We start from the raw sequence: 24,937 nt of genomic DNA, 5'->3' as shown, positions 1-24,937 counted from the left end.
ACATCTTGTCTAATGCTTGATTTCTCAAAGCAGTGGAAAATGAAGAATATAGCTGAAGTTCTCATTGTTTTGCTACACCAAGATCTCAGTATGTCAGTCTCGTATGTGTGAAAGTATGTTTATCGTCATCCGTAAATATGTCCTAAGTTAGTATAATCTTATTAGAATATATGCTATATTTATATATAATATATGCTATAACTAGATGCTAGCCACTGTTCTACGTGCTTTCTGCATATTAACTCATTGAGTCTTACAACCTGATGAGGCAGGTTTTATTACTGTTCTCTTCATTTTACAAAGGAGGGAACTATGGCACAGATATGTTAAGAAACTTGTCCAAGGTCACATAGCTAAGAAGTGGTGCAGCCAAGATTCAAACCTGGCAGTTTGGTTCTAGAATTCTGTAGAAATTTCTGTCCAGTGCTTTTAGACAGAACTCTATTTGCTTCTTATATATACAGTCATGTGAATGAATGAGCGGATGAATGAGTATTGGTATATATGACTGTTCTTTTACCTACTTTTCTTCACAGAAGAACTCTTTTTACTGATGGTGGAGAGTCCTATTCTGAGGGAACCCTAAATCTCTAAGCATTCTGAGTCCCAGGATATTTCATGAGGATATCCTTTGGGTGGTGCCATTTCCCACCTTGAGGAAATGGGATTGGAATTGATATTTCAAAAACCCTTGTTAGGATCCTAGTACAACTCTAGAAAGGGGTGTGAGCCAAGAACAATGGCCTGAACTTCTTGCAAACTTGACAAAATGGGAATTTGGAATAGAGTTAATTTAATTTAGAAAGAACTAGAAACATGACCTTTTTAACACTCTGAATATTGAACAAGTTGTACCTTTTAGGGACATTTTAAAAAATGTTCAAATGGTTCACTAGGGCCTTTGAAAAAATTTTATTTCTTTCACAAGCAAAAATTAAGTACTCTTTTTTTGTCAACTTAATTGATATGAACTTATCTTTCATTGAATTAGAGCACGCAAACGCCATAAATCTACATCTGATTTTTCTAATCTAAATCCATTATTTTTGCTGGAAGTTGCATTTGTATTCCATCATCTAGACCCAGAAGCGAGAATGGAAATTTCTATAGAATTCCATCATGAAAGTCCCACTGCTTTTGGGTTCCATTTTGGAAAGATTATTGCTCCCAATATCCATTCCCACCATTTTCCTCAAGAAATAGAACCCCCAGTTTCTAGTGAATACCTGGCCACCTAGAATAAAATGTATGTTTCCCAGACCCCCTTTCTAGGTGTGTTGGTGTGGTACCTGATTAGGTTCTAACCAAGGAGATGTAGAAAGATTATGCGCAGCTTCTGAAAAGTGTCTTTAAGGAGAGGGGATATGCTCTTCATCATTGCCTCATTCTCTCTGCTGACTGAAGTGTGGACTCAAAGGTTAGTGTTCAGTAACTGTTGTGGACTGAAGTGTGATCTAGAGAATGGAAACCACGCAGGACAGAGCAACTATTAATAGATATAAGGAGCCCAGACCCTGACACTTAGAGCCACAGGCGAGTTTGAAACTGACCATTTCTAGACTTTTTTTGAATGTGCAGGAGAAAGAAACTTCTATTTTTCTCCTGTTTCTTGGAACCAAAGCTAATTTTAATTCATGCAAGTAATACCTTCCAGAAAAAGTTGATTTTTCCAGAGTAAACCAGTGATGAAAAAGAAGTAGAGCCCTAAATAAGTCTTGCATTAAGAAGTTTACAAGGGACTTTTGATTCTACAACCTTATAGGAGAGCCCAGGCACTCTGCTTACCTCAATGGTGAAGATTATGGGCTCCAGCTCTTCATAAGTTATCTTTATCTTTTCAATAGCACGTTTTGCCTGTACATCTGTTTCTGCAACCACAGCACAGATGATCTGGCCCACACAGAGGACCTGCAAAAAGTATAGGCATGAAGCAGGGGGAAAATTCTGGGTAAAAGTACTATCAGTGCAAACTTACCAATGGCTAGTGCCTTAGTTACTATTATTGAACAATAATAACCAGACTGGAGTCACATCATGTGCTTGGCTAAAAAAAAATTCTTTAAACTTTTAATTTAAAAGTTAATTTAAATCATACATATGGTTTCATTAGCCATTTTATTCAATTGAATGTAAGCCCCAGAGTGGATGTGAATTTGGCTGGGTCCAGAATCTGCTATGTCCTCTGTTGAGGGTGATTCATTCATGTGTGATGCCTTCATGGAGTCATTTTAAAGATAAGGAGAGTATATTTTGTACACTATGATTCCTGTGCCTCCCTTCACAGCCCCCAAACTGAAGCACTGACCCCCAATGGGACTGTATTTATAGATAAGGCCTTCAAAGAGGTAATGAAGGTGAAATGAGGTCCTAAGGTTGTAGCTCTAATTCAGTATGACTGGTGTCCTTATAAGAAGACATAAAGGAAAAAAAGGGAATTCCCTCATGGTCCAGTGATTAGGACTTCACACTTCCACTGCAGGGTCATGGGTTCCATCCCTGGTAGGGAAACTAAAGTCCTGGATGCCACAAGGCATGGCCAAAAAAAAAAAAAGAAAGAGATAGGAACACTAGGGAGGCTTATACACAAAGAAAAGGCTGTCTCCTATGAGGACACAGGAAAAGGGAGCCATCTGCAAACCGGCAAGAGTGACCTCAGGAGAAACCTGCCAACACCTTGATCTTAGACTTCTAGCCTCTAGAATTGTGAGAAAATACATTTTTGCTTTGTAAGCTACCCATTCTGTGGTATTTTGTTTTGGCAGCCTGAGAAGATAACATAGCTCCTAAGCAATAGCCAGCTTCCTCATCTGGAGTTCAACCGAAAGAACAGTGGTTTATTTCATGGCCGGAGGAGAAACAGCCTGAGATGTGACAACAGCAGCTGACGTCTCCTGAGAGCCTTCACATGCCAAGCATTGCTGTGAACACTTCACATGATCAGCTCATTTAAACTGCATAACAACACAATGAGTTGGTTCCTCTGATTATTCCCAGTTTACAGGTGATGATATTTTACAGGTATCAAGGCAGCATTTCACAGGTGATGATACAGAGTGGCAGGGCGAGACCATGAACCAAGATAGTTTGGCTCCAAAAGCAAGTGCCCCGTGAATGATGGTAGAATTGAATTAAAGGTTAGGAATGATATGAGCAACTTTATTAAGAATGGAATATATGAAGGTCAGTGGGAGGTGGTAGGGAGAGGGTTGGCCCAGGAAGGAAGAGAGTTCAGTGTAAATAATGGAGAGTGGCTGTATATTGTATTCTCCTTCCTAGATTTTTTCAAGGATTTTCCATCCTGATACATGCCAGTTCTTGCATTTATTCTTCAAATAAGAGTAAACTGACTCAACGGTACACAGTGGGAAAGTGAGTATTTGTTGTTTTTCTGTAATAAATTTCCTTTTTGCAATGTTATTTCCTGATTCCAGAAGAGTAGGTCTATAAAGGCATTGAAAAGTGAAAGAGTGTCTGCTCAGTCATGTCTGACTCTTTGTGACCAAGTCTATAGCCTGTAAGGCTCCTCTGTCCATGGGATTTTTCAGGCAAGAATACTGGAGTAGATAGTCATTCTCTTCTCCAGCGGATCTTCCCAATCCAGGAACAGAACCCAGGTCTCCCTCATTGCAGGCAGATTCTTTACCCTTTGAGCCACCAGGGAAGCCCCACACAGAAGCATTAGAAGAGAGAGAGAAGCATTAGAGAGAAGCTGGAAGAACTGGCTTTCTGGCCCCTAGTGGCAGAGAGGGCTGGGAGGGGATGGAAAGCTGCCTGGAGGTGGTACCTTGGTGACCATCTGTGCCAAGTCACATGAGACAGCACGTCCTGTACCTCACCTCATCTACAGCCAACAGTTTGTCATCTTCGGTGCCATTGGTGCCTGGAATGTCCTTCGCTGTTATCACATCAACCACCCCAGGTATTTCAAGGGCCTTGGACAAATCAATTGATCTGAAAAAAGAGATACATTTGAGAAGTAGAAATCAGCAAGCTTTGAGGGAGGGAGGGATACAGCATGGATGAAAGTCAAAATATATGATAACTGGACTATAGACCCTGACCAATCAGAGCTGACCTGCCAGAGAGCAGGGTCCAGGAGCCTCCCTGCTGGGCTAGGGATAACATTGTAGTTGCTGGAAGGGGAGAGGAGGGGGGTGGCCACCGTGGCTGTGGCAAGGGGCATCCTAAGGAAGTTTAGGACAGTGGCCATTTACCATTCAGCAATTACCTAGTTCAGGGTTTTATCACCAGCTGAATATTAGCCGTACTCAGAGTTACTCCTCTGAGCCATGCCTGAGGCTGCAGCAGGGAGATGAAAGCAACGGCCCATAATTGTGATTTTTTTTTTCCTCCCTTTCATGATGATCATTTCTACTGACATTCCTTTCCTCCTCTTGGGGCTGGTGACCTTTTAAACATTCCTGCCATTAGTTTCCTTGGGTTAGACATTTCAAAAGAATGGTCACATTGCTTCAGGGAATCCCCAAGTGTGCTTTAGAAAGAGTTTTTTGAAAGCTTTTCATTTACTTACATGATTTTTGCATAGGCTCTGGTACTGGTCACTAAAGCCATGTGGAGTTCTTTATCCACCATGGGGATGTCATCACAAAACTCGGCCTCCCCGGTGGCATGTTTGAGACCCGATAGGTGCATGACGGGGCGTCCAACTGGATCTTGGAGGGGCTGGTGAGAATCCACACTCTACAGAGAAAGACAAGAGCTTCCCTGGGAAACTTCCATCTTCAGAAGTGGCCTGGCCAATACTCCTGATTCAGGGTTGAGAAATCAGGCAGTCACCCTCAGTCAGCAAACACTGGAGTGGGTCAGATGAGCATGAGAATTTAATGATGTAACTTGATTGGGGAGCTGTCATTTCAGCTCTGTAGCAATGCTTTAGATGGGGCCAATGTTTTAGCAAAATTGTGAAGTCGGTGAAGGGGTGCTCTGGCTTCTTTGGCATCTTCTTTTCCTGAGTGGTGGCCCATATCCCTGTCTTCTGGAATTCAGGGGTCTCCCTGTCTTGCTTCCTTACCTTTCTAAGGATCAGCCTGTTTACACATAAAGCCATCATGATGATAAGGCTTGGAGTGATATAATTCAAAAGCTTGCTTATCGACAGGAACAAGGCCTCTGGTGGGGGGCTGTGGGGGCCAATGGCAATGGAGCCCATCCAGATCTGGTCTAAGCTGCCTTGTCTGCCCTTGTGAGTGGCAACAAAATATCCCTGGGAGTGTAATAAGTGGAGGAAGTGTTTATTCTGGAACTCTTCTACCTGAAGATGTGTGTGGAGTGAGTGTGGAGATCAGGTGATGGGAGGGCTTGTGCTCCAGTGGAAAATTATGGATACTTTCTCAATTGGTCTTCGAGAGAAGGGATTCAATTGCTTGCAGGCTCTCTTGCTGACTGGAGGTTAAACGTATGGAATCAGGGGCTGGAGACTGACCCTTGCTACTATCCTGGTCTGTCCTTGCCCCACACAGCCAAGCTACTCTTCAAACATTTGCCCAAAGAACGGCAGTTGGAAGAGACCCTCGGGTATTAGTTGGATGGTCAAGCTGCTTCAGGTGGCTTTGGCCTGAGGGCATCCAGCTTCAGTAGCTCGGGTCTGATCTTAGATCCAGGCTCTCCCTGCATAGGCCTGAAACAAAGGGCCAATGTCCTGGCAAAACTCGGAAAGTCAGAAGGGAAATGTGCAACTCTGAAGTGCCTGCTTATTCACACAGCTATCACTGTCTCTTAGTTTCTCAGTTTCCATTAGATTAAACTCACTGACCTGGTACCTTTGGACTCCCTGGGGAACCGTGCCCTGGAAGTCTTCTAGAGCGCTCAGGAATCGGTCTGAAATTTCAGGATAATGGCGGCTGTTCTGAGAGATGATTCAAAACAATAAAGATAAGCTGATTAGTCTATGATTCAACTGGGCTTTGATTTATGTGAAAAGGATTTGGCGAAGGTCACCGAGAAACCATGAGCTCAGGTAGCAGGGATGATGCAAATCCGCAGCGCCTCCCAGACTCTCACTTTGGCAAATGCTCCTTGCCCTCCCTCCCTTTCCACACTAGGAGGACCTGGACAGACTGGTTGAATCTGATCCTCGAGCCAAGCTAGCCCAAGGAGGGAGAGGCCCTCTGGCAGCAAGCTGGGCAGAGGCAGCAGGAGAATCAAGAAAACCGAGGGCTGGGGGAGCCCTTCTAGAGTGAGCTGGGGTAAATAATGAGCTTAATTATTTTCCTCAGCTTTTCTGGGAGAGCAGCAAGACTGGGAAGGCTCTTTGGGTGTCACTGAAACGTATCTAGTGTCTTGATTCGGAAATTCAAGGGAGGCAAGAGTTATTCGAGTAAATGTGGTTTGTGAGGGTCTTCAGCTTTCTTTCTTTAGTTCCCCAGGCAGGGATTGAACCCGTGTGCCCTGCAGAGGAAGTGTGGAGTCTTAGCCATTGGATCGCCAGGGAAGTCCTGTGAGGGTTTTCATCTGAATGAATAAAAGCAGACAGTTTAGGAACACAGGGCTGTTGGGGTGGGGTGTGGTTGGGGAACATGGGTGCAAGGTAGGGTGAGAGGTGCAGTCATAGTCTGGGGAGGAATCTGATTGATTGAGCGGGGAAGAGAGAGAAAGAGAGAAAAAATGTTTTGCTTTGGTAACTTATTCCCAAAGTTCATAATCAGAAATTCTGAAAAGAAGCTACTTATATATTAGCATACAGGTGGTGCTAATGGTAAAGAACCCACCTGCCAACGGAGGAGATGAAAGAAACAGGGGATAAATCCCTGGGTCGGGAAGATCCCTTGAAGGAGGGCATGGCAACCCACTCTAGTATTCTTGCTATGGACAGAGGAGCCTGGGGGGCTACAGTCTGTGGGGTTGCAAAGAGTCAGATGTGACTGACCCAACTTAGCATGCACACATAAATGTTTTGACTTTTTGAAAAATAAAATTTTATTTAATGTTTCATATTGAATATAAAACTCCAAAATAGGCAAAACTAATCTATAGTGTCATTAAGCAGATCAGGGTTGACTGGGGGCAGGGATGAGAGTGTTGAGAGCAGAGGGGCAAAAGGGCACTTTTGGGGGTGATGGATATACTTTTGTTTGAAGTGGTGGTTGCACTGGTTTACGCATTTGTCAAAACTCTCTGAGTTTAAATAATAGGTACATTTTGTTCTATGTAATTATACTTCAACGGAGTTGATTTTAAAAGAAAAACAATTGCACACCGGAGGCAGGGATCCCATCATGTTTCCCTGCTCAGGGCACTCGGTAAGCATGTGTGCACCAAAGACAGTCTGGCATCCTGAGCCTCACCCCTCAGTAACCCTGAAGGGCTGAACCCAGGAAGAAGGAAAAGCTGGAACTGACAGTTTGCAAAAGGAGTGGGGAAGGTGGGAGCTTATGCTGCCAGGAGCCCATAAAAGCCAGAGAACTTACAGGCACAGGGAACGGCCTTATGAGCTTCTTCAGTTCCTGCAGAACTTGTAGGTAGAACTTGAAGAAGAAGCTGACTACCAGAGTCCTCTTGAATTCCACCCTCCCACCTGGAGCCCAGCCTGGGAGGGAGACTTCATCCAGGAGCCGCCTGCAAGCTTCATCCAGCATCAGCTCATCCCACTGCCTGGGAGGGTTGGGGGCAGGAAGGAACCAATGAGAAAAGTCAGTCTCCATGACCAGAGGTCTCCGTGACTAGAGGCCTGTGCTAGATGGTTCAGAGACCCCAGGGTCTCACTTTATGAGTTGGATGGAAACTTAGAAATCACTTAAATAAGCTGCTCAGGGAAACCGAGGCCTGGGAGGCTGCGCTAAGTAGGCCGGACGTGCTAGAACCCAGGCATTAAATAAAGAGACGACTATGGCCAGTTCCACGGTGAACTGGACAGGACTCAGACTTGGACACTGCCTTTGCTGAGAAGGAAACAGAGTGCCCCTGAGCAGTGGGAGCGATGGGGAGCGCTTGGATGCTGCCTGGTGTAGGTTTGCCAGAGCGTTGATGTGCACAAGAGCACTGGGGCTGAATGCCTTCCTGGGCCATTTTCATTGTACACCTCACCCAAAGGGTTGTGCCTTATTAATCAAAGTCAAATGAGGTTAGAGTCATTTAGGAAAATTACAGGAAGAACAAGCAATGATTCTACATATAGGAGTTTCCATCTTTCCACTTTTTTTTTTTAATGTCAAGCTTCACCATCAGGGTACAGGGTTTGTCACTTACCTCCCTAGGAGCTGCTGGCAGGACTTATGTGCACTGACTGTGGCAGCCCCGACCCCTCCGTAGGTGATGCTCAGGTCCTCGATGATGTCTGTGCCCTCTTTGAAGAGGACTCGCATGCCGGCATTCACGTTGGGCAAGGCGTTCTGCTGGCACTGAGCCTGTCGGAAGGCTGACACGAATTCCCACTGTGGAGACAAAGACCATTTGGAGTTACTTGATATGTCAGAACTAAGAGTGAGTTCTTGCTTCTTGGTGCCACTAATTAATCACTCAGACTCAATCGAAAGGGACACAAAGGACATTTGGCACAGTTTGAGGACAATTTGGCTGCCTCTTTTTTCAAAGTGATGTGCTCCCAAAGGTCCATCTTCAACACCCCATACTCTCAATTAGCAGGGTCACTGTGCACTTTCCCACTGGGGCTGGGATGCCTCTGCAAGGGATCCCTGCATCATTTCCATGTGCTCTCATTTCCAGGTGCCATTAAGGCTAGTCTCCAGACCCTTTGTCCCCCATGTGGATGGAGGATCCCTCCAACACAGGTGTTTGGAAGGTGACTTGGAGAAGGAAATGGCAATCCACTCCAGTACTATTGCCTGGAAAATCCCATGGACAGAGGAGCCTGGTAGGCTACAGTCCATGGGGTCGCAAAGAGTAGGACACGACTGAGCACACTTTCTTGCTTGCTTGCTTAAAGTGTGAAAGAGATCCACTGGATTTCTTGCTTTGTAGATACTGCCCCTTTTCATTCTGTAAAGTCCATAAAGGTGCTGAATAGAACTTTCCAACAGTGGACTAGGGAATTTTCTACCAGGGACAAGAGTCAGAAGGGTGATGGCTCCCCCCATGATCCTTGGCCCAGGACCACTGGTGTGGTGACAAAGTTAACAGAGATGGCCGCTGCCTTGCATGTGTTTCCATGTTTTTGGCCACCGGGGGCACTGTGTGTGGGTCGGCCTGTTTTTCTGTCTGGGTCTGTTACACTGATCCACACTGGACTGGGAACACATTTCAGAGTTTCCATTCCCAAGGAAAAAATAAATGAAGACCATACTTGGCTGAAAGCATGACTTAATATAAGACTTCCTGCATGACCCTCCTGGCTTTGGATCTCTCTGTGTATCTGTTGTGTTGCCCCTCTTGGGAAGACTGGTCTCTGAGATTCAGGTACACTTTAGGGGAGAAGCATCAGGAACAGGGAGTGAGGACAGAGGGTCCCCTCTGCAGCCAGCTACGTGGCCACATCTCCCCCAGGGATCATGTGTTAGGCGCTCCTGGTCTTCTGAACTGTTGGGGTCAGCTCAAGTGGGCAGTGGGGAGGCCTAGCCCCAACCTCCATCTCCTTGTGGGTCAGGCAGAGAAGCTCATTCCACAGCCAGAGAACTTTAATTTCCGCCTCCCAGATCTTGGACACGAGCGGGTGTGTGAGCATGAGCGCAGGCTGGGCAGGCCCCACCCCACAGCTGAAACAACAACCCCAGCTCCACGCCGCCCAGAGCTGCTGGCCCGAGGGTGGCTGCGGGCCTTGGTGCCGCGCCAGGCCACGAAGGACAGGAAACAGGTTTTCGGGGCAGACTTATTTTCCTTCCATCTGTTTTGAAACATCTAAAGATGACTGGCCTCAGTTATAGAAAGAGAAAAACAACTCTCAGGTCTTACCTTTTGAGAGTGAGGAATATATACAGACTCCAAAATTTCCTCTGGCTTCAGGTCTGCACTTGCCAACCCAGCAAGAAAATGTTCACTTAGAGGAATCCGCCGTGTGCCTTCTGTTGAAGAAAATGACATTTCTGCACAGTTGCAACAAGGAATGCAAGACTATTCTATACTCTTAAATGTCAGCAGTGGAGAAGAAAAGGTCACCTTCCTCGCATGGAGCAGAGTGGGGATCTGAGTGTGGTGGACCAGCCTCCGACCCGTCCTCCTCACAGGGAAGGGTGGTGGCAGCTTCATGACATTTACTTTTTTTTTGGTCGCTCTGTGGATCTTGTGGGGTCTTAGTTCCCTGACCAGGGCTTAAACCCAGACCCCAGCACTGGAAGCACCAAGTCCTAACCAATGGACTGCTAGGGAATCCCTAGGACATTTACTCTTGCTAGCACACATGCTATATGAACTGGGTCTCTTCCTGTCCCCAAGGCCTACCAGACCTGTTTTTATCTTTCAGCAGAAACTGTTGAACTAAATCTAGCTTGTTCAATACTATGATCAAAGTCAGGGCATAGCTTAAGCTGAGAAAGGGTTTGTTTCCAAACAGAGCTCTATTAACTGTATTAACTCTATTAGCTGTTTCCAAACAGCTCTATTAACAGAGCTCAGATTATTGGATTTGCTTTTTGTTTTTGCTGCTGCTGTTGGCTTCTAAACTGGATTATTGTTATTTAGTTGCCGAGCCATATCCAACTCTTCTGCAACCCCGTGGACTGTAACCTGGGCTTTCCTGGTAGCTCAGCTGGCAAAGAATCTGCCTGCAATGCGGGAGACCTGGGTTTGATCCCTGGGGTGGGAAGATCCCTTGGAGGAGGCCATGGCAATCCACTCCAATATTCTTGCTTGGAGAAACCCCATGGATAGAGGACCCTTGCAGGCTACAGTCCATGGGGTCACAAAGAGTTGAACACAACTCAGCGCTTAAGCACAGTACAGGACTGTAAGCCTGACAGGCTCCTCTGTCCATAGGATTTCCCTGGCAAGAATATTGGAGTGGGTTGCCATTTTCTCCTTCAGGGTATCTTCCGAAACCAGGGATGGAACCCAAGTCCTCTGCATTGGCAGGTGGATTCTTTACCACTGGGCTCCTGGGAAGCTTTCTAAGCAGGATACCCATATCTTTAAAGCAATGTGAACAATTTACAAAACCTCCTTTCAGCCCCATTGTCACCACATGGTGGTGATGGTTAGAGCAGTCCCCTCTGGCTTTAAAAAGTGGCTGTGGCTCCACGGGAAATGTGTGAGGAGATTGCAGCCCAGCAAATCTGACGTGCGTTCAGGTCCAGGAACAGCAGTGAGATGCTGATTGGAAGGTAGGTGTGGCCGAGACAGAGGAAGGTAGACCCCAGAGGGGCTCTTGTGGACCTGGGCCTCCCTCCTGGGGTGCCAGCTAGCTACTGGCCTCATTGGAGCTGGGCTGAGTGCAGATTGGAGGTGGCTTTGGCAGAGCTGGGAAAACAGAGATCTTGAGCCAAAGGTGACGACCAACATCTCAGCAGAGGAACACAGCTAGCACCGCTAGTCCTAAAGTAGAAGGCCCTGCTTGGGGGCCAGGCCATCTTTGCTATCCTGATGCCCCAGAGCCTTGGCTTCCTCTCCCTTAGTCTTCAGGGTTCAAGATGGGGTGATCCTGGACTACAGGCTTGGCGGAGCCAGCAAAACAGCTGACGGGGTCCTTCAGGGCTGAGGAATTTCCTCTCCTGGGCCCCACATGAAGCTGAATAGGAGTGTGAGGGCTTTTCCTTCACCAGCAGGTCCCTCCCAGGATTTCTCAGTTCCCACCCATCAGGGACCAGACTGTGTCAGCCAACAATTCCCTGGGGAGGCTTATGATGCTGGTGAGATAATTCCTGGTTGGCCACACCCTGGAGTTCACAAGGGGCAGTGTGACTGCTCCCTTGCACTCCAGTTCCCTGGGTCCAACTCAGCTCATGTGAGGGTATTTGATGGGTGTGGGGGAGAGAAGAGGGGAGAGATGGAAAGTGGGGAGTTAGAAGACCTGGGGAGGTGGTTGGTGGTGAAGAGGCAAGCATGCCCATTGGGAAATCAAGGCAGGCTGGATTCCCATCCTTCACCCTCTACTGCAAGCGACCTCAGCTAGGGGCATTGGACAAATTAGATGTGTTGTGTAAAGTATCCAGCAGAGCCTGGAACAAGCAGCATGCACTGGATGGGAGTGTCAGCCTCTTTGGAGCAGCCAGAGCCAGTGTGGGGGCTGAGCATCTTGGGGAGGCAAGGGTGGAATACCCTGGAGCAGCCCTCAAGGACTGCCCTTCTCAGCCAGCATGCAAAATGTTGCTAGCCTTCCTCCTGCCCCCAAGGGCCCCACAGTGTCCCTAGCGTGTCCTCACTAGACTTGTGACTTCTTACACAGCAACTGGAGAGGGGCCATGAGGAGGAGGAGGAGGAGCAAGTGGTCCTCTGGTCACAGAGAGGCTCTAGTCGGCCTCGGCACACAGCCCTGGCTGCTGCGGGCTGGCTGAGCTGTGGTTGGGGCTGGGTGTCGTGTGTATGTGGCGGGTGGTACAGAAGGTGCCATCCCCTGCGTGAGGAGACTTCTGCCAGGATCCTGAGCTCCCCATGGTGGACTGAGAGCCAGAGACATGGGCTCTGACATAGCCCCTCCTAAAACAGAGACAGAAACACTGCAGGTGCTGTTCAGAGGGTTCTGGGTAGCTTACCTTCTGATGTCAGATTGAGGGTAGCGTTGCCCACAGCCAGAATTGGGTTCAGATCTGAGTAGCTGTGCCGGCTTATAATATGACCCCCTAAGGACTAAGGAGAGAGACAGCCTCAGTCATCCGATCCCTCAAATTTGAGCCCCCCGCCTCTCCCGGCACCTGCTCATGGTCCTCCCTGGTAGGTGACAGGGTCGAGAGGAGTCTCGGCCTCCTCTGCAGATGAGACTCAGTTCAGATACCGTGAGAGGTCCCCACCCACCCACGACTCTGGATCGGGTGAGGAATGGATGGTAACAAGCACTGAAGGGCATGTGGTGTGTTTCACCTGATGTCTCACCCCTTCATGCATATTTCCTCACTCAGTCCTCACAACAACTCAGTGAGGTGAGGCCACTGTCCCCCTTTAACAGACGAAGACACGGGGGCACAGAGGAATTATTAAACTTGATTGAGATCTCCCAGGAAGGAAGGGGCAGACGGGGATGCAAAGCCAAGCACTGAGGTGCAGCGGCCAGTTCTGGGCCACTCCTACTCAGGTGGTGCAGATGGCCACAGTGCTGGCTACAAAAGTAGCAGCGGTGCTGCCTTGGGATCTCAGCCTTATCTCGGGGCCTCCTGAATTGCTGGACTTCCCGGGGACCATGTTTAGGTGCCGGGCATCTATCACTGAGTCTCCCTTTTCCGCTTCTTGAGAGACTCATCTTGGATCTGGTTAAGCTTATAGCATCTCAGAACATGTCAGGGAAACGACCAGCCATTCAGCTCAGTATTCTCCTTCCCACTTAGTGCCAGACTCTACAGTGACCACCCAGGTTGCGGGTGATCTGGGCTGGAACATGGGTGAGGGCACGGAACTCCCAGTACTCTATGAACAGCTTAATTTTAAAGCTCTTGTTTCCACTGGGCTAAAATCTACACCCCTGGTTTCTCACCTATCGGTCATACTTCTACTCTTGGTGATCATATGAAATATATCACACCTCTTCTCAGGAGTCTAGAAATATCTGAAGCCAGCTTTCATGACGCCCCACCACTCCTTTCTCTGCAGTGGTTTCCAACCCCTTACTCTCCCAGCACCATCTCCTCACCAGGCTCCAGGGTGTCAGACAGAACCCATGACAGGGAATCATTTGGAATCAACTGAAGAACTTTTTCAATAGAAACCTGTTCTCCCTCCTTTCCCCGTATCCTAAGAATTTCTAATACATCATTCGGGGGTATGTAAGGGAAGGGGTCATGTGAATTTTGAAGATCTGCATCTGGATTCGTCTGAGGTTGAATCTACCGACCCTGGAGTCTGCCTCCCTGTTCTGAGCGTTACCGTCTAGCGGCGGTCTGAGCAGCCTGGGCTGGGGGAGGCTACCCTCCTTGTTTTAGGTGTTTCACTTCTGCAGTCCACGGGGTTGCAAAGCGTAGGACACGACTTAGCAACAACAATGCAGCCTAAGATGAAATTAGTTTCTCTGAAGGTCTTATCATGAAATTAGTGAAACCATGACATTCTTTTCCCACTTATATTGCTACTTAGCTATATGACTGAACTTGACTCAGAGTCTTCTTTTAAATATGTTATTAAATAATGTTTGCTATATTAAATGTTTATTGTGCTGTCATTTCAATCTGCTGAGACCCATGTGCACACTGATTCTGCCAATGCCTATTTCAACACTTTGCTGAGATTAAGAGATAGGCGTAGCAGGCCTCGTGATGGGCCCAGAGGACATACAGCCATGTTCCGGATCTGCTGGCCGGCCAGACTCTTCAGGTGCTTCAGCAGCGCTCGGTATGTCTGGGTCTTCTCCTCTGGGAGTTCGGAGACCCTCTCAGCCAAGATGTCCTTGACGTGGGCCAGGCTGCAGCCAGCACCTATTGTCAGTCCTGGAAAGCAGGAATGACGGTAACAACTGGCAGGAGGCAGACTCTACTAGAATGTTCCATGACCCCTTTCTGACTGACCACAGTGAGGCTATGCCAAGCTGTTTTGTGATTAAGGGGGATAAAACTGATAGCATTAAAAAAAGTCAAAGGTCTTTCAATTGCCAAGGTCATTGTGTAAATCAACAGTGCCTCCACTGCTGATTTGCCCCTCTATAGGTGGCTTTGATATTCAAAATCTTCAACACCAGTTCTAGGAGGGACACCAGCCAATCGGAATGAATACAGTCCATACAAGGAGCTGCCTCCGTTATTACTTTGGGTGTTGTTGAGTGTGGGAGAGTGGGGTTCCCAGGGAGGGGCTAGAGAGTCAGGAGAAATGGGAGAGCATCCTGGGATCAGGGCAATACTACTTGCTACTGCTAAGTCGCTTCAGTCGTGTCCAACTCTGTGTGACCCCATAGACGGCAGCCCACCAGGCTCCCCCATCCCTGGGATTCTCTAGGCAAGAACCCTGGAGTGGGTTGCCATTTCCTTCTCCAATGCATGAAAGTGAAAAGTCAAAGTGAAGTCGCTCAGTTGTGTCTGACTCTTAGCAACCCCATGGACTGCAGCCTACCAGGCTCCTCTGTCCATGGGATTTTCCAGGCAAGAGTACTGCTTGCTAGTCCCTGCAATAAAGCCTTTTCTCTTTGCAAAACAAAACAAAAAAACAAAAACAAAAGAAACTACTATTTGCTAGCTGGCAAGGAAATAACTCAGAATTTAAAAACTGTTGCAGGCTTTCCCTGCAACAGTGTATAAGAATCTGCCAGCCGTTGCAGGGGACATGGGCTCTACCCCTGATCTGGGAAGATCCCGCATGCTGTGGAGTAACTAAGCCCCTGTGCAGCAACCACTGAGCCCATGCTCTAGCGCCCTCATGCCTAGAGCTGTGCTCCGCGACAAGGAAAGCTGCTGCAATAAGAAGCCTGTGCACTGCGGCTGGAGAGTAGCCCCTGCTCGTCACAACTAGAGAAAAGCCTGTGCACAGCAATGAAGACCCACCGCAGTCAAAAGAAAAATCAATAAAAAATATATAAAAAGAGAATGGCAAATATTTATATACAAAAAAATGGAGAAGGCAATGGCACCCCACTCCAGTATTCTTGCCTGGAAAATCCCATGGATGGAGGAGCCTGGTAGGCTGCAGTCCATGGGGTCGCTAGAGTCAGACACGACTGAGTGACTTCACTTTTACTTTTCACTTTCATGCATTGGAGAAGGAAATGGCAACCCACTCCAGGGTTCTTGCCTAGAGAATCCCAGGGACAGGGAAGCCTGGTGGGCTGCTGTCTATGGGGTCACACAGAGTCAGACACAACTGAAGCGACTTAGCAGCAGCAGCAGCATATATTTAAAAAAACTGTTGCAGTTGTACTTGTGAGTATTGATATCTATAGTCGCATGGGCTCTGGGTTTCTCTGTAGTAGGGATGTAAAGGATTCAGCTCAATCTTTGAAAATGAAGAAGTCACCCAAACCATCAGAAGGTGACTTAGTTGGCCTTGAAAAATTAATCTTCAACTTCCCCAGGGGTTTGTGGAATGAGTCACTAACACATAGGGTATGATTTGGTCACTTCCAGGGCTGGGTTCTAACTGCTGTTAGTCTGTTTTGTTTTTTTTTAAGCAGGTTGCAGACTGGGCTTTGATTTTTCTCTTATGGATTAACCTTGGAGAATATTTCACTCTCCCACATAATTTTATTTTAATTAATATTAAAAATGATCTCTTCGTTTCAAAGGCAAACCATTCAACATCACAGTAATCCAAGTCTATTCCCCAACTAGTAATGCTGAAGAAGATGAATGGTTCTATGAAAACCTACAAGACCCTTTAAAACTAACACCCAAAAAAGATGTCCTTTTCATTATAGGGGACTGGAATGCAAAAGTAGGAAGTCAAGAGATACCTGGAATAACAGGCAAATTTTGCCTTTGAGTACAAAATGAAGCAGGTAAAAGGCTAACAGAGTTTTGCCAAAAGAATGCACTGGTCATACTCTACACATGGACATAGCCAGATGGCCAGCGCCAAAATCAGATTGATTATATTCTTTGCAGCCAAAGATAGAGAAGCTCTATACAGTCAGCAAAAACAAGACTGGGAGCTGACTGTGGCTCAGATCATGGACTCCTTATTACCAAATTCAGACTTAAATGGAAGAAAGTAGGGAAAACCACTAGACCATTCAGGTATGACCTAAATCAAATCCCTTACTATTATACAGTGGAAGCGAGAAATAGATTCAAGGGATTAAATCTGATAGAGCACCTGAAGAACTATGCACAGAGGTTTGTGACATTGTATAGGAGGCAGTGATCAAGACCATCTCCAGGAAAAAGAAATGCAAAAGGGCAAAATGGCTGTCTGAGGAGGACTTATAAATAGCTGAGAAAAGAAGAGAAGTGAAAGGCAAAGGAGAAAAGGAAAGATATACCCATTTGAATGCAGAGTTCCAAAGAATAGCAAGGAGAGATATAAGATATAGGTAGAGATACCAAGGGAACATTTCATGCAAAGATGGGCTCGATAAAGGACAGAAATGGTATGGACCTAACAGAAGCAGAAGATATTAAGAAGAGGTGGCAAGAATACACGGAAGACCTGTACAAAAAAGATCTTCATGGCCCAGATAATCACGAAGATGTGATCACTCATCTAGAGCCAGACATCCTGGAATGTGAAGTCAAGTGGGCCTTAGTAAGCATCACTATGAACAAAGCTAGTGGAGGTGATGGAATTCCAGTTGAGCTATTTCAAATCCTGAAAGTGATGCTGTCAAAGTGCTGCACTCAATATGCCAACAAATTTGGAAAACTCAGCAGTGGCCACAGGGCTGGAAAAGGTCAGTTTTCATTCCAATTCCAAAGAAAGGCAATGCCAAAGAATACTCAAACTACCGCACAATTGCCTTCATCTCACACACTAGTAAAGTAATGCTCAAAATTCTCCAAGCCAGGCTTCAGCAATACATGAACCGTGAACTCCCTGATGTTCAAGCTGGTTTTAGAAAAGGCAGAGGGACCAGAGATCAAATTGCCAACATCTGCTGGATCATTGAAAAAGCAAGAGAGTTCCAGAAAAACATCTACTTCTGCTTTATTGACTATGCCAAAGCCTTTGACTGTGTGGATCACAATAAACTGTGGAAAATTCTGAGAGAGATGGGAATACCAGACCACCTGACCTGCCTCTTGAGAAACCTGTATGCAGGTCAGGAAGCAACAGTTAGAACTGGACATGGAAGCTGAAGCTCCAGTACTTTGGCCACCTCATGCGAACTAGACTGGTTCCAAATAGGAAAAGGAGTACGTCAAGGCTGTATATTGTCACCTTGCTTATTTAACTTCTATGCAGAATACATCATGAGAAATGCTGGGCTGGAAGAAGCACAAGCTGGCATCAAGATTGCTGGGAGAAATATCAATAACCTCAGATATGCAGATGACACCACCCTTATGGCAGAAAGTGAAGAGGAACTAAAAAGCCTCTTGATGAAAGTGAAAGAGGAGAGTGAAAAAGCTTAAAGCTCAACATTCAGAAAACGAAGATCATGGCATCTGGTCCCATCACTTCATGGGAATTAGATGGGGAAACAGTGGAAACAGTGTCAGACTTTATTTTTGGGGGCTCCAAAATCACTGCAGATGGTGATTGCAGCCATGAAATTAAAAGATGCTTACTCCTTGGAAGAAAAGTTATGACCAACCTAGATCGTATATTCAAAAGCAGAGACATTACTTTGCCGACTAAGGTCCGTCTAGTCAAGGTTATGGTTTTCCAGTAGTCATGTATGGATGTGAGAGTTGGACTGTGAAGAAGGCTGAGCGCCAAAGAATTGATGCTTTTGAACTGTGGTGTTGGAGAAGACTCTTGAGAGTCCCTTGGACTGAAAGAGATCCAACCAGTCCATTCTAAAGGAGATCAGCCCTGGGATTTCTTTGGAAGGAATGATGCTGAAGCTGAAGCTCCAATACTTTGGCCACCTCATGCAAAGAGTTGACTCATTGGAAAAGACTCTGATGCTGGGAGGGATTGGGGGCAAGAGGAGAAGGGGACGACAGAGGATGAGATGGCTGGATGGCATCACTGACTCGAGGGACGTGAGTCTGAGTGAACTCCGGGAGTTGGTGATGGACAGGGAGGCCTGGCGTGCTGCAATTCATGGGGTCACAAAGAGTCGGACATGACTGAGGGACTGAACTGACTGAACTGAACTGATAAGATCTATATCTATATCTTATATAAGATATAAGATCTTATATATCTTATATATATATATAAGATATAAGTGAGCAATGCAAAGGAATAGAGGAATACAATAGAATGGGAAAGACTAGAGATCTCTTCAAGAGAATTAGAGATACCAAGGGAATATTTCAGGCAAAGATGGGCACAATAAAGGACAGAAATGGTATCTAACAGAAGCAGAAGATATTAAGAAGAGGTGGCAAGAATACACAGAAGAACTATAAAAAAGAAAGATCTTCATGTCCCAGATAACCACAATGGTGTGATCACTCACCTAGAGCCAGACATCCTGAAATGCCAAGTCAAGTAGGCCTTCATCACTACAAACAAAGGTAGTGGCGGTGATGGAATTCCAGATGATCTATTTCAAATCCTAGAAGATGATACTGTGAAAATGCTGCGCTCAATATGCCAGCAAATCTGGAAAACTCAGCAGTGGCCCCAGGACTGGGAAAGGTCAATATTCATTCCAATCCCAAAGAAAGGTAATGCCAAAGATTTCTCAAACTACCACACAATTGCACTCATCTCACACACTAGCAAAGTAATGCTCAAAATTCTCCAAGCCAGGCTTAAGCAGTACGTGAACCATGAACTGGATAGCTGGATTTAGAAAAGGCAGAGGAACCAGAGATCAAATTGCCAACACCTGCTGGATCATCGAAAAAGCAAGAGAGTTCCAGAAAAGCATCTACTTCTGCTTTATTGACTACACCAAAGCTTCTGACTGTGTAGATCACATTAAACTGGAAAATTCTTAAACAGATGGGAATATCAGACCACCTGACCTGCCTCCTGAGAACTCTACATGCAGGTCAAGAAGAAACTGTTAGAACTGGACATGGAACAACAGACTGGTTCCAAATTGGAAAGGAGTATGTCAAGGCTGTATATTGTCACCCTGCTTTAATTTATATGCAGAATATATGAGGAATGCTGGGCTGGATGAAGCACGAGCTGGAATCAAGATTGCTGGGAGAAATATGAATAACCTCAGATATACAGTTGATACCACCCTTATGGCAGAAAGCAAAGAGGAACTAAAGAACCTCTTGATGAAAGTGAAAGAGGAGAGTGAAAAAGCTGGTTTAAAATTCATCATTCAAAAACTAAGATCATGGCATCCGGTTCCATCATTTCATGGCAAGTAGTTGGGGAAACAACGGAAACAGTGAGAGACTTTATTTTTGGGGGATCCAAAATCACTGCAGATGGTGACTGTAGCCATGAAATCAAAAGATGCTTGCACCTTGAAAGAAAAGCCATGACCAACCTAAATAGCATATTAAAAAGCAGAGACATTACTTTGCCAACAAAGGTCCGTCTAGTCAAAGCTATGGTTTTTCCAATAGTCGTGTATGGATGTGAGAGTTGGACTATAAAGAAAGCTGAGTGCCAAAGAATTGATTCTTTTGAACTGTGGTGTTGCAGAAGACTCTTGAGAGTCTCTTGGACTGCAAGGAGATCCAACCAGTCCATTCTGAAGGAAATCATTCCTGAATATTCATTGGTAGGACTGATGCTGAAGCTGAAACTCCAATACTTTGGTCACCTGATGCGAAGAACTAACTCATTGGAAAAGACTCTGATGCTGGGAAAGATTGAAGACGGGAGGAGAAGGGGCCAACAGAGGATGAGGTGGTTGGATAGCATCACCAACTCAATGAACATGAGTTTGAGCAAGCTCCAGGAGTTGGTGATGGACAGGAAAACCTGGAGTGCTGCAGTCCATGGTACCACAAAGAGCTGGACATGACTGAGCGACAGAACTGAGAAATGAACTTGGTGCAATACATTCCCAGTCCTACCAACATACCCACATAACTAACATCCCCTGTTGGTTCAGTGATCATAGTTAATCTAATTGATTAGCAAAACTACTAGCTGCTTCTTATTATCTATATGCTAAGCAAATCTTGAAAGTGAAAGTGTTAATCACTCAGTCGTGTCCGACTCTTTGCGACCCATGGACTGTAGCCCACCAGGCTACTCTGTCCATAGGATTCTCCAGGCAAGAATACTGGAGTGAATTGCCATTTCCTCCTCCAGTGGATCTTCCTGACCGAGTGATCAGACGTGGATCTCTTTCGTTGCAGGTGAATTCGTTACCGTCTGAGCCATCAGGGAAGCCCATAAGCAAATCATGCCTAAAAGTAACTATACTGCTCCTCTGCCTGGAGTGTCTCTCAGCTTAGAGTCCATACCCCGTTTCTGCATCAGTATCTCATAAAAGGCACACGGGATCTGGTCCCATCGGTGATTGTCTATTGCTTCCCATCACCACAAGTTCCAGTAGAGCTTTAACTTCCTCAAAATCTTGCCTTCCTTTTGCCTGCAGGGGCACTGGGCAGACCATGCTTGTTTCCTACCATACCATTCCTCCTATCATATGGATCCAGAGCCATATTAGTAGAGAAGAAATCAGAGACAAAGATTTTTATCTGGTTATGGTCAGCAGCATCACACAGACTGGCTCGACCATCTGTTACTTGACATAGATAGAAAAGGGAAGTTCAGAGACTTCTCTGACGGTCCAGTTGTTAAAACTCCTTACTTTCACTGCAGGGTTTGATCCCTGGTCAGGGAACTAAGATCCCACATGTTGCATGGCCAAAAATAATAAATAAAAAATAAAGTGATAACCTAAATTAAAAAAAAGGCAGGCAATGTAGTTCAGCCCCAGGGGAGAGTAAAATGTCTGCTGTCTTCCCTATTGCTTAGGTCCTGATAAGTATGGGTTTCAGACTCAGGCTGAGTGGAGACAATCCATTTTAGAGACTTTTGTGTGATTCTTTCCATTGCTCACAGTACCCCCTCACTTTGTGTCAGGCATGACACAACTGTACTGAGAAAATTCTATTTACTGAACTTCTATTCATATTTTATTCCACCTTTGGTCACAAAACCTAGCTTGCATTTCAGGGGTGTTGAAAAGATCTTTATATGATCCTCAGAACATGGGTTTTATTTTAACTCCATGCTTTTCAGAGTTTGAGGGTCTATGGGTTTAATATGCACTGACTTCCTGTAGCACTTACTATACTAAAGATGTTGAGGGGGGAGGGGGGAGTATATCCAGCCAAACAACTAGGTGACATGGATTAGCACACAAAATGTAAACAAACACAAGCTGTCACAGATATTTATTTCCTGGGGTTGCTGGTGGTGGTGGTGGGGCACAGCTGGCTCCGGTGCAACCCTCCCCTACAAGTGTCCTTCACTCCTCTGGGCTTCAGGAAAAGCTTGGGCATCCTGAGAAAGGTCCCTGGAGACTTCTAGAGGTGACTCACACTTAAAGTTTAAGGGGCCCCAAGAAAAACACGTGGTTAAGATTTTAGAATCTGCCTCTATCTTGCCCGCTGAGTCTAAACTGACAAAGAGCCAGTTGAAGAGCCAGTGGGTTGGGCCTGGGGGGACAGGGAATGGCAGTAACGATGGGAGTTCTGGATTGGACATGGGAGATGCGTGCCTTGGTGACCGGCCACCAGCCAGTTTGCAGACCTTGGGCCAGATCTCTTTCTTTTTGTCCTGGCCCTGTCGGAGGAAATATAGGGGGCTTGGTGGGATGGAGAAAATCTCCCCCTCCTTCAAACAGAGGAGCATGTTTTCATCTATTTGGATTTGTTTGAGGACTGAGTTGTGATGCTAAAACAAGTTTGAAAATCATGGGCTAAACCATGGGCCTGGGGTGAAGATGAGGAAAAGGGTTGTCCTGTCTTGACTGCTTAAATTATTAGGCACTAATAATTTATTATTAAATTATTAGCCACTGGACCACCAACAGACTTTATTGGTGGTCCAGTGGCTAAGGGTTGTCCAGTGGCTAAGACTGCTCTGCCAAAGCAGGGGGCCTGAGTTTGATCCCTGGTCAGGGAACCAGATCCCATAGGCCACAGTGATGATTGAAGACTGCGAGTCATAACTAAGACCTGGTGCAGCCAAATAAATAAATGTCAAAAAAAAGGGTACTTGACTATACCCACAAACCATCCACTTTACTCTTCTCTCTTCCTCTTCTCTCCAACCCCAAGATTTCAGATATATCTAAGCACGCTCCCCTCATTTTCTGAGTGGTGTGTGGATGTGCTACTTAAGCGGTCCCAAGGCTGAAGCTGTGAGGCTGTGGTGCAAAACCGGGAAGGGTCCCTGTCCTTGCAAATGGATGGGTCGGGGTCAGGGAAGGCAGGCTTGCTGGTCTGCAGCACAGTCTAAGTTTGGCTGATGATGGTTGAGGCCGGGAAGGTAGGACTCCGGGATGGCAGTGATACTGCCAGGGTGGGTCCCTTCTCCTGCCCACCACGGATCTCCAAAAACACATGATGGCCTACAAGTCAATCTTGACTAAAGCTTTCAGTCCAGCCAACCTCCTTTTTGCCTGAGTTAAGGAAATCATTATGACCACTGCATTCCAAATTCAAGTTCCTGGCCCACTCATTCATTTAGTCTTTTTTTCTTTCCATTAAGTCATTCAGTACATATATGCATGTACCTTAGACAAGCACATGTATGCTAAGAGATCTGCTGGATGAGAGAAGGAGTAAAATAAAATTCCTTTCGTTAAAGGGGTTGCTGTGCACCTTGAAGGCAAAGTCTTGGACATTCCCTTCCTACTCTATGGGTGCCACCTTGCCTGATGAAGAGTCTGCACATAGTGGGCCCTTAAGGATGTTGCAAATGACCGGGGGTGCTTCCCTGGGCAGGTTTCTATCTTACTTGGCCTTTTGCCATTGCCCCTAAGAGACAAGTAGCATCTGAATACCAGACACTAAGTTAAATACCTCCTGCAAACCTGCCTCCCTCCCTGGAACTGACCATCCAAGTGATAGATAGTACTTCTCTCTTGCTGTCTTCTCATTAAACTGACACTGCGAGTTTATTGCCTTTGTGTCACCATGCCTTTTTATTCTGACCACACTGAGAGGCAGACATGTGGGGTCTTAGTTCCCAGGCCAGGGATCAAACCTGCGCTTCCTGCATAGAAGCATAGTCTTAACCACTGGACCACCAAGGAAGTTCCATCATGGCTCTTTATAGGCGAGAATACTACAGGTGACTACAAGGTCTTGAACGACATCATCCAAATACCCCATATTCTGTACAAAGCTTCTGATAGTAAATTTTCATGGTGGGGGTATAATATCATATCAGAAAAATGTCAAAGAGTTGGAAACAAGCCAGTCAAGATAAAGGTATGATGAAATTCTAAACTATTTAGTGTTTAGTTTAGTGCAAGTGTTTAGTGTAGGGATTGGTTCATGGATATTTTACAAAAAAACCTGGAACTCACCATCGTTTGTTTTAGATACCACATTCAGCTCAGAAATCCTAGCAGGAGAGAGGAGAATTGGGTGAAAATGTCCTTTAGATCTCATGGCAGGTCCTAAAAGTAAATGCAGTACATATCTTAGAGAGGGGGAGTTCGGAAAAAGAAAATGCGGTTTTTTGGCATTGAAAGTTTCTCATTAAAATATTCAGATGCATATACATGTGACAGCAGTGGCTATACACCCTGCCAGGTAATTTTCTAGCACGTGCGCTTCCAGTATACGTGTTTATTTATACTCATTACGTGAATATAAAAATAGGAAATAAAATGGATGAGGGATCCTTAGAAGACTCTAAGGAGATGTGTATAGCGGTATCTGAAAGAGCCAAGAATTGGAAAACACGCCATGGCCTTGAGCAATCGAATGGAGGTGTGAACTGTGCCCTGGGCACAGGATGGACTAGCACACTTATGTGCAACCATGTGGGCAAGTCCCTGCTCAAGAATGTTAAATGCACAAAGCAAACTGTAGAGGAGTAGTGCTGTGTCCATCTACTTAAGCGAAGTTCAAAAATATGCAAAACGAAGCAACACATTGCTTAGGAACTCAAATATATGGGTATAACACGTAAGAAACAGAGACGAGGTGGACCAACACCATATTCAGTCTAGTGAGCACCCCTGAGAGGAAGGGGAGGGGAGGGACTATGGTCTGGGGGTGCCCATGGGGCAAACTTCTTGGTAAAGCTCTGGTTCTCAAAGTGAGTATGGTGAAAACTGGGTATAGACTGTTAATATATCCACCATATTTCATAAAATTCTATTTTAGTTACTCAATACCTAATGGAAACAAAATTTAAAAGGACAAGGTAAATTAAATGATTAACAATCCTTTAATACTGCTGC

The 24,937-nt window shown here is 45.8% G+C and overlaps 1 protein-coding gene across 1 annotated transcript in view; it reads right to left on the bottom strand.

Annotated features, from left to right (window-relative positions):
- Positions 1-24,937, bottom strand: part of LOC138434099 (aldehyde oxidase 2) — an 82,129-nt gene that overhangs the window by 38,693 nt on the left and 18,499 nt on the right. The window contains exons 10-19 of the mRNA XM_069577967.1: positions 24,053-24,145; positions 14,323-14,474; positions 12,597-12,690; positions 9,865-9,974; positions 8,206-8,390; positions 7,428-7,611; positions 5,774-5,866; positions 4,532-4,701; positions 3,837-3,951; positions 1,786-1,908 (exon numbers count right to left, since the gene is read on the bottom strand). Coding sequence (XP_069434068.1) covers positions 1,786-1,908; positions 3,837-3,951; positions 4,532-4,701; positions 5,774-5,866; positions 7,428-7,611; positions 8,206-8,390; positions 9,865-9,974; positions 12,597-12,690; positions 14,323-14,474; positions 24,053-24,145 — 1,319 coding nt within the window. The remainder of the gene's footprint in view (positions 1-1,785; positions 1,909-3,836; positions 3,952-4,531; positions 4,702-5,773; positions 5,867-7,427; positions 7,612-8,205; positions 8,391-9,864; positions 9,975-12,596; positions 12,691-14,322; positions 14,475-24,052; positions 24,146-24,937) is intronic.

This window comes from Ovis canadensis, chromosome 2, assembly GCF_042477335.2.
Source record: "Ovis canadensis isolate MfBH-ARS-UI-01 breed Bighorn chromosome 2, ARS-UI_OviCan_v2, whole genome shotgun sequence".
Lineage (NCBI taxonomy): Eukaryota > Metazoa > Chordata > Mammalia > Artiodactyla > Bovidae > Ovis > Ovis canadensis.
This window is presented reverse-complemented; position numbering and strand designations above follow the sequence as displayed.